The sequence below is a fragment of the Centruroides sculpturatus genome, unplaced genomic scaffold (assembly GCF_000671375.1).
Source record: "Centruroides sculpturatus isolate CEXI.00-Female unplaced genomic scaffold, Cexi_2.0 scaffold968, whole genome shotgun sequence".
Lineage (NCBI taxonomy): Eukaryota > Metazoa > Arthropoda > Arachnida > Scorpiones > Buthidae > Centruroides > Centruroides sculpturatus.
Window position 1 is genome coordinate 28,759 of NW_019385084.1, and position 11,886 is coordinate 40,644.

At 36.5% G+C, this 11,886-nt stretch overlaps 2 protein-coding genes and 1 non-coding gene across 4 annotated transcripts; 1 reads left to right on the top strand and 2 right to left on the bottom strand.

Annotated features, from left to right (window-relative positions):
* Nucleotides 1–1,695: 1,695 nt before the first annotated feature.
* LOC111634433 lies at nt 1,696–1,837 on the top strand. Its single transcript, XR_002758218.1, has one exon. It is a non-coding gene; the product is annotated as a U4 spliceosomal RNA (small nuclear RNA).
* Nucleotides 1,767–6,805, bottom strand: LOC111634420 (4-hydroxybutyrate coenzyme A transferase-like). Its single transcript, XM_023379186.1, has 8 exons — nt 6,599–6,805; nt 4,491–4,643; nt 4,179–4,412; nt 3,915–4,103; nt 2,797–3,012; nt 2,509–2,646; nt 2,299–2,427; nt 1,767–2,222 (listed from the first exon to the last, which is right to left on the bottom strand). Exons 1-8 carry the CDS (start codon nt 6,786–6,788, stop codon nt 2,035–2,037), a joined length of 1,437 nt encoding a protein of 478 aa, XP_023234954.1. The 5' UTR covers nt 6,789–6,805; the 3' UTR covers nt 1,767–2,034.
* On the bottom strand, nt 6,791–11,666 carry LOC111634421 (4-hydroxybutyrate coenzyme A transferase-like). Of its 2 annotated transcripts, none has more exons than XM_023379187.1 (8): nt 11,449–11,666; nt 10,702–10,854; nt 10,402–10,635; nt 10,138–10,326; nt 9,020–9,235; nt 8,732–8,869; nt 8,522–8,650; nt 6,791–8,444 (listed from the first exon to the last, which is right to left on the bottom strand). In XM_023379187.1, exons 1-8 carry the CDS (start codon nt 11,633–11,635, stop codon nt 8,260–8,262), a joined length of 1,431 nt encoding a protein of 476 aa, XP_023234955.1. In that variant the 5' UTR covers nt 11,636–11,666; the 3' UTR covers nt 6,791–8,259. The 2 variants fall into 2 exon arrangements, with proteins under 2 accessions (XP_023234955.1, XP_023234956.1); XM_023379188.1 differs by having other exon boundaries at nt 10,702–10,865; nt 11,449–11,517.
* Between the last annotated feature and the right edge of the window lie 220 nt (nt 11,667–11,886).

Below are 11,886 nucleotides of genomic sequence, written 5' to 3' on the forward strand. Positions count from 1 at the left end.
AAATTTTTCAAGGAGGTTTGGGTATTAGGGAGATTGATTCTATTAAATTTTGATGGTTAAAGGTCGACGGGGTGGGGAGATAAAAGGAATCGTGTGTCGTATCTCGAGTACGGTAATGACGATTTCACTCATTATTATCATTTACAATCTTTTAGAAAACTTCTCCGTACCCTTATAATTAAGTTTCTTGCCATTTTATAATAGTTAAAAATATAAAAAGTGTTTAATAAAAAAATATCGTAACAGATGACGCAACGCANTATTTCATTAGTATTTAATATTTACAATTTTTAAAGCAACTGTTTATTATCCTTCAAATTAAACATTTTGCCATTTTATAGTAATTAAATATATCAAAAGTAAACAAACCTAGTAACAGATGGCGCCACACACAAGTTTATTTATTTTACGTTCACGTTTTACGGATGAAAACTTCGGCCGCAACCTCGCTAATAATTAATAATATAAAACGTTTTTAATAATAAAATATAGTAACAGATGGCGCCACACAAGCAGTTTTAAATGTTGCCGGGAAAGTTAAGCAACTCGCTACTGGATTTTTCTCTATACCTCCTATAAAATGAATTGTAGGATGCAGTGAGATCGTAATAAAATGATTTAAACTTCATTTAAACTGCAAATTCCTTGATACAAAATTTTGTGGACATCAGTGGCACGTTATACGAGGTCTGTTCAAAAAGTATCGGACCTTTGGTCAGAAAAAATAAATTTATTGATTTTGAGGTACAAAACTATAATCCCCTTCAAAGTAGTCTCCTTGGTAGTGTATACACTTCTCCCAGCGTTCCTGCCATTGCTGGAAACACTGCTGGAACGCATCTTTTGGAATGGCCATCAGCCGGTCCGTCGCATTCCGCACGATGTTTTCTCTCGACTAAAATCGGGTTCTTTTTAGCGGCATTTTCAGCTTGGGAAATGGCCAAAGGTCACACGGAGCCATGTGGGGAGAGTACGGAGCGTGACGAACCACAGGAGTGTTGTGTTTGGCGACGAAAGCCCGAATCAGATGCGCAGAATGGGCGGATGCGTTATCACGATGGAGTTGCCAAGTTTTGATCGACCACAGATCCGGTCGTTTGCGTCGCACAGCGTCGAAAAGACGACGAAGGACCTCCTGGTAGTACTCCTTTGCAATGGTTCGGCCTCGTGGTGCGTACTCATGGTACACCACCCCACGAGAGTCGAAAAAACTGTCAACATGACCTTCATATTGCTGCGGGCCTGCCGCGCGTTTTTTGGCCTCGAGGATCGTCCCCGAAAGCCTGCTGAATCTTGCGAATGGTTTACGCTCGGGTATCGCCAAGGTTTTTGGCAAAATTTGATGTAATATCGCTGCTCACGTTGTTCAGTCATTTTCCAACTTACAAGTTAGTGGAATCTGACGAGAGCTCGCTACATGACCTCACTCACAGGCCGACTGACAACGACTGACGTTTCCTGCAGGCGGAAAAAATTCAGGGCTGTGCATGACTGTCCCCTCCACAACTCCATCAAAAGAGGCCTCCGCGCATCATTGGTTTACGCGGAAAAAATAAAAGTCCGATACTTTTTGAACAGACCTTGTATATGGGCAAAATGAGCAAAGATTGGTTTTGGGCTCCTTGTCGGTGGATGCCCTCAAACCAATCTTTCACAAGAAAATATCTTTCCTCTCAAAAAAATTGTTTGAAGTCAAGCTTTGCGCAGAGGCGATATCGTTACTAATGAGGTTTGAGCCGAAGTGCGATTATTGCTAGTTGAAAATTGTTTGAAGTCAACACTGTAGGTCTACATGGGACCTCTGCATTCAAATTTGCGGTCTCTTGAAGCTACCGAGTATAACGTGCCATTGGTAGATACTGTATTTTACAAGGAGAATTCTCAGGGTTTGTGTATTTAAATACATTTGTATTATTTTATTCGTCATGTTGAACAAATGTCTGCGAAATATAATTACCACTAAATTTTCAAAATGACAAATTTATAGAATAAATCTTTGATGGATGATTAATACAGAGTCCAGCTTAAGTATCCTCATAAAGGTGAAGGCATGCACTTAAATCTATCAAATGCTGCCTTTTCTAACTTTTCTCTATCATCCGGATGAGCAATTCGAATTAATTCGTAAGCTCTGTGTCTTAGAGTCTTGCCAAAAAGATTAGCAATTCCATATTCTGTAACTACGTAATGGACGTGGCCACGCGTGGACACAACTGCCGATCCTGAAAATTTCATCAATTTACTGGAAAATCTTTCTAAATGTCTTTAATCTTAAATATTTTTTGGTCTTCTACTTACCAGGTTTTAAATGAGGTACGATTTTGGCTTGTCCTTTATTAGTCCTCGAATGTAAAACGATTATGGGCTTTCCCTTTCTGTCTAAACTTTCAGCAGTTCCTCTTAAAAAGTCTACCTGACCTCCAAATCCTGAAAAGAACACTCGAACTATCACTTCTTATAATAAACATTGTAACTTTATGAGAATTAGCTATATAAATGATACCTTACCTGAATAAATATAAGATCCAATACAGTCGGCTGCAACTTCTCCAGCTAAATCAATCTCGATGCATGAATTAATGGCCACCATTTTGTGATTGGAAGCGATCACTCCTGTGTTGTTAGTGAAACTGATATCCCTCATCTCTATATTATAATTAAAAAATTGTCACTACGTGGGGATAATAGAAGGCCTACTACAAGATTTTGAATGTGTTCCGATGCTAAAATATCTTATAAAGTTCAAAAATTAACATGAATTCATTTAAAATTTTCAAATGGAACGTTACTACGTACCGACACATACGTTGTTATTTAAAAAATCATAAAGTTTCTTAGTTCCTCTAGTAAAAGACGTAACTATCTTTCTTGGAATAACGGTTTTAAATCGATTAGTAATGGCACCAGAGTTAAATAGATCGACAACTCCATCACTGAACATTTCGGTATGAAAACCCAAATTCCTGTGTTGATTAAGCGAAGCCAATATGGCGTCGGGAAGAGATCCAACACCTAAAAACATTATGATGTACTGTATTTATAATTAAAATTAGAATATGTTTACGAATAGCAACGTGCATAGTCTTACAATGCGAAGCATTCTTATGCTACCGACTGTACGATCAGACAATTTTGCCAGTTATGGGCTAACTCCACTGCAGATCGACCGGTATGAAGGTATTAAAGATTAATGAAATAAGGCAACGCAACACTTGAGTGATAGGACTTTCTATAGGGAAACTGGCCTCTATTTAGGTGTTAGAAAGATGAAAAAAATCTGGTAAAACCCACGTTGGTGAGGCGCGAACCTGCGACAAACTGTCTACGTTCAGTGGTTTCATCCATTCGGCTCCAGTATGAAAGATGGAAAACGACATGCTGACTCAAAATATCGGAGAAAAATCAGACGAAACATGGACTTTCACTTCTTTCTCGTTGGCATACAGCTAAACTATCTTATATTAATTAACAATACGTTAGCGAAGCGTGTTGCTATCAGGAGTGCACGTAAATTGGGCACTTGTGGCACGTGCCCCATTTCGTCCGGGTTACCCTTTACCTAATCCCAAAAGGTGACCTCGGATTTTATTATTAACAAACAGTAGAAACTTCATGATTTCTAGCAAGCCTATTCTGCAAATATAAAAGAAACTAAAGAACGATATTTGTCCATTGTATGTTGACCATAACCACATTCCTTGTTTACGAGGCCAATATATCCCCGAGTATAATCATCACCATCTTGTGGAAGCGCTGATCCGACGTTGAATCATCGAGTATGAAGCTTCTTACATAACGTACGATGTCTTTTTTTATAGCTTGTGCCCCTTCTTTTCATAGTCTGCGGATGCCGCTGGTATGCTATTCTTATACTGTATTTCGAAACTTTTTTTCTAGAATGGTATATCACTTACCTGTCTGGAGTGTTGAACCATCATCTACTAGATTATCCGCAAGTAATTTTCCTATTTTTAAATCAGTTTCTGAATACTGCTTCAGTTGTACTTGTGGTAACTCATGATGCCCTTCTACTAAGAAATCAAAGCAGTTGACGTGAACTTGACTGTCACCAAAGGTTTTAATTTGGTAAGAATTGACTTGTGCTATTACGTGAATAATTATAATTACACACGGCTTCGTTGAAAACGTAAACATATAATTCAAAAATTATGCAATACCTATAACACATTTGGCTGTTTCTATTGCAGCTCTGGTAGATTCTACGCAACCTCCCAAACTACAGAAACCACGTTCATCCGGTGGTGATACTTGAACCAATGCAACATCAACAGGTTGCTGGTGAAGGAATAATGGAATATCCGTGATGAATATGGGTACATAATGAGCCTTTCCGGTATTTATAGCTTCACGTATATTTGGACTAACGAAAACTACGTTGCAATGAAATATATCTGTAAATATATATCGAATAAAATGAATAACAATGATGATGAATAGTGAATACAAAGATTGATTTTCATTTATGTTACCTTGATATTCTGGTTTCAGATATTCGACATCTCCATACATAAAATGAAGATAGTTGGATAAATTTTTGAGTCGTGAAGCTTTGGCATGATGCACCATTGCTGCTACAAGTGTTCGAGGAGTCGAAGATATGGCTTGCACATATAGTCTATCACCTGTAAGGAATTCGTTTAAATATAATTTTTCGGTTTTTAGTACTGTATTTAAATAGAAATTGAATTTATAGAGAACTTGTACGTCATTTCATATGACCAAATCGTTATCGCTCCGCTTCCTGCGCCATATTTGTGCTGTGCTATTCGTGGAGGTGTATATGGTTTGGCATGCATCTGAACGTTTATCACGTGTAAAATATGGCAAAACACGAGGTAAACTATAGGAACATTTGTACATTTTTGGACTGAGAAGACGTTGAGTCCAAGGAACCATACAAAAGCATACAAATCACTTGAAACTCAATTTTGTAGCAACTGACTCGCTGGGTTGATTTGAAGATTTTGGTGAAGAGTTCTTCAGAACATATCTTTTCTAGCAAGAGAAATTTACGTACATTAAAAAACTATGACACATCGTCGTAGTTTTATTGCACTGACCAAAAATGTACATTTAATGATAGTTTTATTGACCATTGTATAGCAAAACTTCGAAGTGCTGTGTGGTAATTTTTTTGTTTCTAATTGTCGAATTTGTTTTAAAATTTACTTACACCGTATCTCTTCATCAGGTGAACCACTCAAAGTTTACACTTTCTCCCATTTAAAGTTTGGTTACTCTGTTATGTATTGAGTGAGGTTAAAACGGAAGGGGCAAATGAGCAAGACGTACATCCTGAACGCCAATACGTCACATGCAATTTGCCCATAAAGAAGGATTTTTTTGAACTCTTCCGCTCCGTGGTACTGAGTCTTTTTAACAAGTAACTCATCCGGATGGTGAGGGACAGAGCCTGACGTGTTCGGACGGGCCAACCCCTAAAAAATTCCTGACGTTTTTCGACCATTCTGGATTACATCACGATTACAGCTGGTACCTCTTTGGGGGCCAGCTGCCATCTAACTTCTCGACCATCTGGCGTTTATAAAGATAGCAATATGCTGTGAGAGACTGTTTTTATTATTGTTTATAGAAATTACCCCCAAAAAATATGCATCTTATAATTTTTTGCCTCCTCTCTGAGTCTATAACTTTGAAAGTTACTCCGTCGCCTGTTTTCACCTCACACGGACTGGCCATGTAAAGTTGTCTGCGTTTTCTTCACGTCTCTAATACCTAAATAGCACCGAATTTCTCACAGAAAATACTCCGGGAAGGCACCCCGTTGTCAGATCACCCAAGTCCCTTATTCCATTAATCGTACAATCCTTTTAATTATTTGAGTAGATCTACTCGAAGTATGACGAATGAGCGATCTTCAGAGGGGGAATGCCTCCCAGGCAGACTTTTATGGGAAACTGGCCCCTATTTAGGTGTTTTCTTCTTCTTGGTGCCATATCAGATTCCTGACGTCGGCGACACCTGGCGTAGGTTAGTAACCCGCCAAGGTGTATACTAGGGAAAGTTACTACCCAGAGTGGTTTCCCGTTGCCTTCTATGGGGCGCGATGTTACGCGAGGGGAACTAATGCCTTCCGGGAGGACTTTTATGGGGAACTGGCCTCCTATTTAGTCGTTATTGGCAAGGAGAAAACCCGGAAAACTCCAAGCAGCCAGCCTGTCCGATCGCGGCGCGAACCCACGACCGAACTCCCAGTGTTTAGGGTACGAAGACCACTCGGCCACTGGTGGGCATTTAGGTGTTACTGACGTGAATAAAACCAGGAAAACACGTGGCCAGACTCGAACCCACGTCCAACTATCAATGTTCAGCGATTTTATCCACTCGGTTATATTGGTGGGCCGAAAAAAACTATGAACCTCTAGTTTTCAATGTCTGTAAATAAAGCGTGGATCATCTTGGCCAAAATGGCTCTTGCGCTATTAAAATTCAATCAATCTGTAAGTAAAGCTTATGTTTTAAAACTAAACAATATTGATATAATATTTTAGAACAACTATAGATACAAGAAATTTATTTTATCATTAGATAATTTAGAATTATTGAGATAACTCACCAGATTTAATTACAGAAACAGCTTCTTCTGCTGAAGTCCATTTACTTTGTCTCCTTGGATAGTGATTAGGATTTTGAGAATAAGTAAAATAGCTTCTTGCAATAATAACTTTCTTCTTTAGTAGAGAAACAATTCGATTTAAATTATTACACGAAAGTAACGAAGCATTTGTAAAACGTCGAATCGCCATTGAAGAATCTTAGAAAAATGGTTCTTCTGCTCGTCAATATCAGCTTGAATATATTCATTTACACGTTAGGATGGTTTGGAAATTTCATTCCTTTCCGTTAAATTATTATTGAATAAAATACTTTATATCAAGTGGAATATGGGACGGCTGATTATTATTATCATCGAGATAAGATTTATCCTCTATATCAGATTAATAAAGAATTTGTTATTGAATTTTTATCGTTTTAATTATTCTTCTTATTTAACAAATTAAATTTTCTCTTTCAGCTCACCGTTGCCTACTGGATAATACAAATGATCACTAGCATTTGGTGTGCCTAACGAGCTGCCATGTGGCATTTTCCTGTTTTCTTCACGTGTCTAACACCCAAATAGGATCCAGTTTCTCGTATTGTGTGTCTGGTACCCTATTGTATGCCTGATATGTTGAATCTGTTGCAGTCTGCACCAAATTCAACGCCAAAATGACTGAGGCTTTAGTATAAACGTTTAGGACAAAATCGAAATTTTATTTATTGTGAATTTTAATTAAGGTGAAAATTTATACATAAAAATTGCCGATAGGACATTCTATTTTCTATTCTTTGTCTTCTTCATTTATACTTACGAAACAGAGAAAAGAAATACAATGTACCATACTTAGAAATAACGCTTTGCAATGCATCAATTTCGGAAATAATCTTGTTAAATTTTCTCAAAATATCATTTAAAATCGCTTACGAATTTAAAAAATGGAATTTAATATAGCATAATTGTAGCCTATATAGAGAATTACAACTGTTATTCTTCTCACGGCATCACGAAGATCCATAAAGTTTCATTCGGTTGTTACTTTCCCGACTACTATAACAGAGTAAAGTATGGCCATATTTTTTTTTTTCATTTTTGGACTTTGAGGGACTTGAAACACCAAAAAATACAAAAAATAATGGTTTTTCGTGAATATATGGATGTTGTGTGTGGATTGAGGCACGATTTTGTTTACCCAATTCGAAGCATAATAACTCCTGTGCCTTTTGTCGAAGATTTCTGAAATTTCTGTATCCAGAACACTATTGTTCTTTATTGTCACATTCTTTCAATATTATTTTAATTTATATTATCTTATTTCATTATATGCCATTTACTTCTATTAATTCTATTTATCTGAATACCTATCCCCTTGAATTTGGTAATGAAAATTTAATTTAAACTTGATAAATGAATTCAAATTCTGAAGACATTGGACAGAAGAATCAAATACATACGATTCGCTGTTTCAACTCGATTCTTTAATTAAAGGAATTAAAAAAATAAAAGTTTCCCGATTTCTCTAAAAGATTTGCAATGAGGAACCAAAGAATTGAAGAAACGAAATTGAAATTCACTTCTCTGAAACTCTATTACCATTATAATCCTCATTCAACGTTTCTAATCATTGTTATTTATCAAAATGTTTAGCAAAGCATCCATAATCCTTGATTTTTTGATCAAGGTGAAGGCATGCATTTGAATCTATCAAATGCTGCTGTTTCTAACTTTTCTCTGTCATCCGGATGAGCAATTCGAATTAATTCGTAAGCTCTGTGTCTTAGAGTCTTGCCGAAAAGATTAGCAATTCCATATTCTGTAACTACGTAATGGACGTGGCCACGCGTGGACACAACTGCCGATCCTGAAAATTTCATCAATTTACTGGAAAATCTTTCTAAATGTCTTTAATCTTAAAATATTTTTTGGTCTTCTACTTACCAGGTTTTAAATGAGGTACGATTTTGGCTTGTCCTTTATTAGTCCTCGAATGTAAAACGATTATGGGCTTTCCCTTTCTGTCTAAACTTTCAGCAGTTCCTCTTAAAAAGTCTACCTGACCTCCAAATCCTGAAAAGAACACTCGAACTATCACTTCTTATAATAAACATTGTAACTTTATGAGAATTAGCTATATAAATGATACCTTACCTGAATAAATATAAGATCCAATACAGTCGGCTGCAACTTCTCCAGCTAAATCAATCTCGATGCATGAATTAATGGCCACCATTTTGTGATTGGAAGCGATCACTCCTGTGTTGTTAGTGAAACTGATATCCCTCATCTCTATATTATAATTAAAAAATTGTCACTACGTGGGGATAATAGAAGGCCTACTACAAGATTTTGAATGTGTTCCGATGCTAAAATATCTTATAAAGTTCAAAAATTAACATGAATTCATTTAAAATTTTCAAATGGAACGTTACTACGTACCGACACATACGTTGTTATTTAAAAAATCATAAAGTTTCTTAGTTCCTCTAGTAAAAGACGTAACTATCTTTCTTGGAATAACGGTTTTAAATCGATTAGTAATGGCACCAGAGTTAAATAGATCGACAACTCCATCACTGAACATTTCGGTATGAAAACCCAAATTCCTGTGTTGATTAAGCGAAGCCAATATGGCGTCGGGAAGAGATCCAACACCTAAAAACATTATGATGTACTGTATTTATAATTAAAATTAGAATATGTTTACGAATAGCAACGTGCATAGTCTTACAATGCGAAGCATTCTTATGCTACCGACTGTACGATCAGACAATTTTGCCAGTTATGGGCTAACTCCACTGCAGATCGACCGGTATGAAGGTATTAAAGATTAATGAAATAAGGCAACGCAACACTTGAGTGATAGGACTTTCTATAGGGAAACTGGCCTCTATTTAGGTGTTAGAAAGATGAAAAAAATCTGGTAAAACCCACGTTGGTGAGGCGCGAACCTGCGACAAACTGTCTACGTTCAGTGGTTTCATCCATTCGGCTCCAGTATGAAAGATGGAAAACGACATGCTGACTCAAAATATCGGAGAAAAATCAGACGAAACATGGACTTTCACTTCTTTCTCGTTGGCATACAGCTAAACTATCTTATATTAATTAACAATACGTTAGCGAAGCGTGTTGCTATCAGGAGTGCACGTAAATTGGGCACTTGTGGCACGTGCCCCATTTCGTCCGGGTTACCCTTTACCTAATCCCAAAAGGTGACCTCGGATTTTATTATTAACAAACAGTAGAAACTTCATGATTTCTAGCAAGCCTATTCTGCAAATATAAAAGAAACTAAAGAACGATATTTGTCCATTGTATGTTGACCATAACCACATTCCTTGTTTACGAGGCCAATATATCCCCGAGTATAATCATCACCATCTTGTGGAAGCGCTGATCCGACGTTGAATCATCGAGTATGAAGCTTCTTACATAACGTACGATGTCTTTTTTTATAGCTTGTGCCCCTTCTTTTCATAGTCTGCGGATGCCGCTGGTATGCTATTCTTATACTGTATTTCGAAACTTTTTTTCTAGAATGGTATATCACTTACCTGTCTGGAGTGTTGAACCATCATCTACTAGATTATCCGCAAGTAATTTTCCTATTTTTAAATCAGTTTCTGAATACTGCTTCAGTTGTACTTGTGGTAACTCATGATGCCCTTCTACTAAGAAATCAAAGCAGTTGACGTGAACTTGACTGTCACCAAAGGTTTTAATTTGGTAAGAATTGACTTGTGCTATTACGTGAATAATTATAATTACACACGGCTTCGTTGAAAACGTAAACATATAATTCAAAAATTATGCAATACCTATAACACATTTGGCTGTTTCTATTGCAGCTCTGGTAGATTCTACGCAACCTCCCAAACTACAGAAACCACGTTCATCCGGTGGTGATACGTGAACCAATGCAACATCAACAGGTTGCTGGTGAAGGAATAATGGAATATCCGTGATGAATATGGGTACATAATGAGCTTTACCGGTATTTACAGCATCGCGAGTACTTGGACTAACAAAAAATATGTTGCAAGAAAATATACCTGAAAATATAAATTACCATATATAATAAAGTAAAAGTAAATGCCAAAATTGATTAGTTATGATACCTTTGTATTCTGGTTTTAGATATTCTACGTCATCGTGAATATAGAATAAGTACGTGGTAAGATTTTTGAGTTCTGAAGTTGTGGCATGTTGCATCATTGCTGTTACAAGTTTCTGGGGAGTTGAAGTTACGCTTTGGATAAATATTCTATCACCTGTAACGAAACTATTTAAATACACGAAAAATCCCGGAGTTTTCCGGGTTTTTTCATGTTTCCAATACCTAAATAGTGATCAGTTTCCTGTAAAAAGTCCTCCGGGGAAGCACTCCTTGACAGATCGCGTCGCCTAATCCCATCAATGTAATCAAGCTTAGATCAAGATATATAAAGAGATGTGTTTATTTAAGTAATTTTGCATTCGAATGGATGAAGGCCACACCTTGGCCTTCATCCATTCGATTACTGGTGGGCATGGTTCCAATGGCCCAATGGATAAAACCATTAAACACTGGCAGTCAGTTGCGAATTTGAGACTGACTAATGGATTATCCCCGTGAAGTTTTCTGGGTATTCTTCACCAAAGAGGGAGCTAATCTCCTTATAGGAAATCCTCCCGGAAGGCTCTCTTGACAGGTAATAACAAATTATTAAATCATCTTACAGTATGGCACATTTAGCTTACGCATCGAAGTAATGCAATTTGTATGCACTAACAATATTTATATAAAAATTATAAAGTTAGCAAAGCACATTATTGTTAAATTACTATATTGGAGCTAAAATTATTTTAGTTTTAAGTTAACTCACCAGATTTAATTACAGAGACAGCTTCTTCCGCAGAAGTCCATTTACTTTGTTTTCTTGGATAGTGATTAGGATTTTGAGAATAAGTGAAGTAACTCTTATTGATTATCCTTCGTTTTAATAATGTAAAATCTTGGATAAAGCTATTGCATGAAGGTAATAAAATATTTACAAAACGTCTATTCGCCATCGAGATCTCGTAGAAAAAACATCTGCTTATCAATATCAATCTAGATACAGTTATATATAAATTAGGATGGTGTAATTCTTTGAAAATTGCATCATTTCAGCTTAAAATTATGCATAACACTTTTATAGTTTATTTATATTTTGACATTTCATTAAAAACAACTTGGTTAATCTTATCAAAATTTAATTCGAAAGATAATTCAAATTTCACACATTAAAATAGTCTACAGGGGCAGCCAATAGAGGATCCAG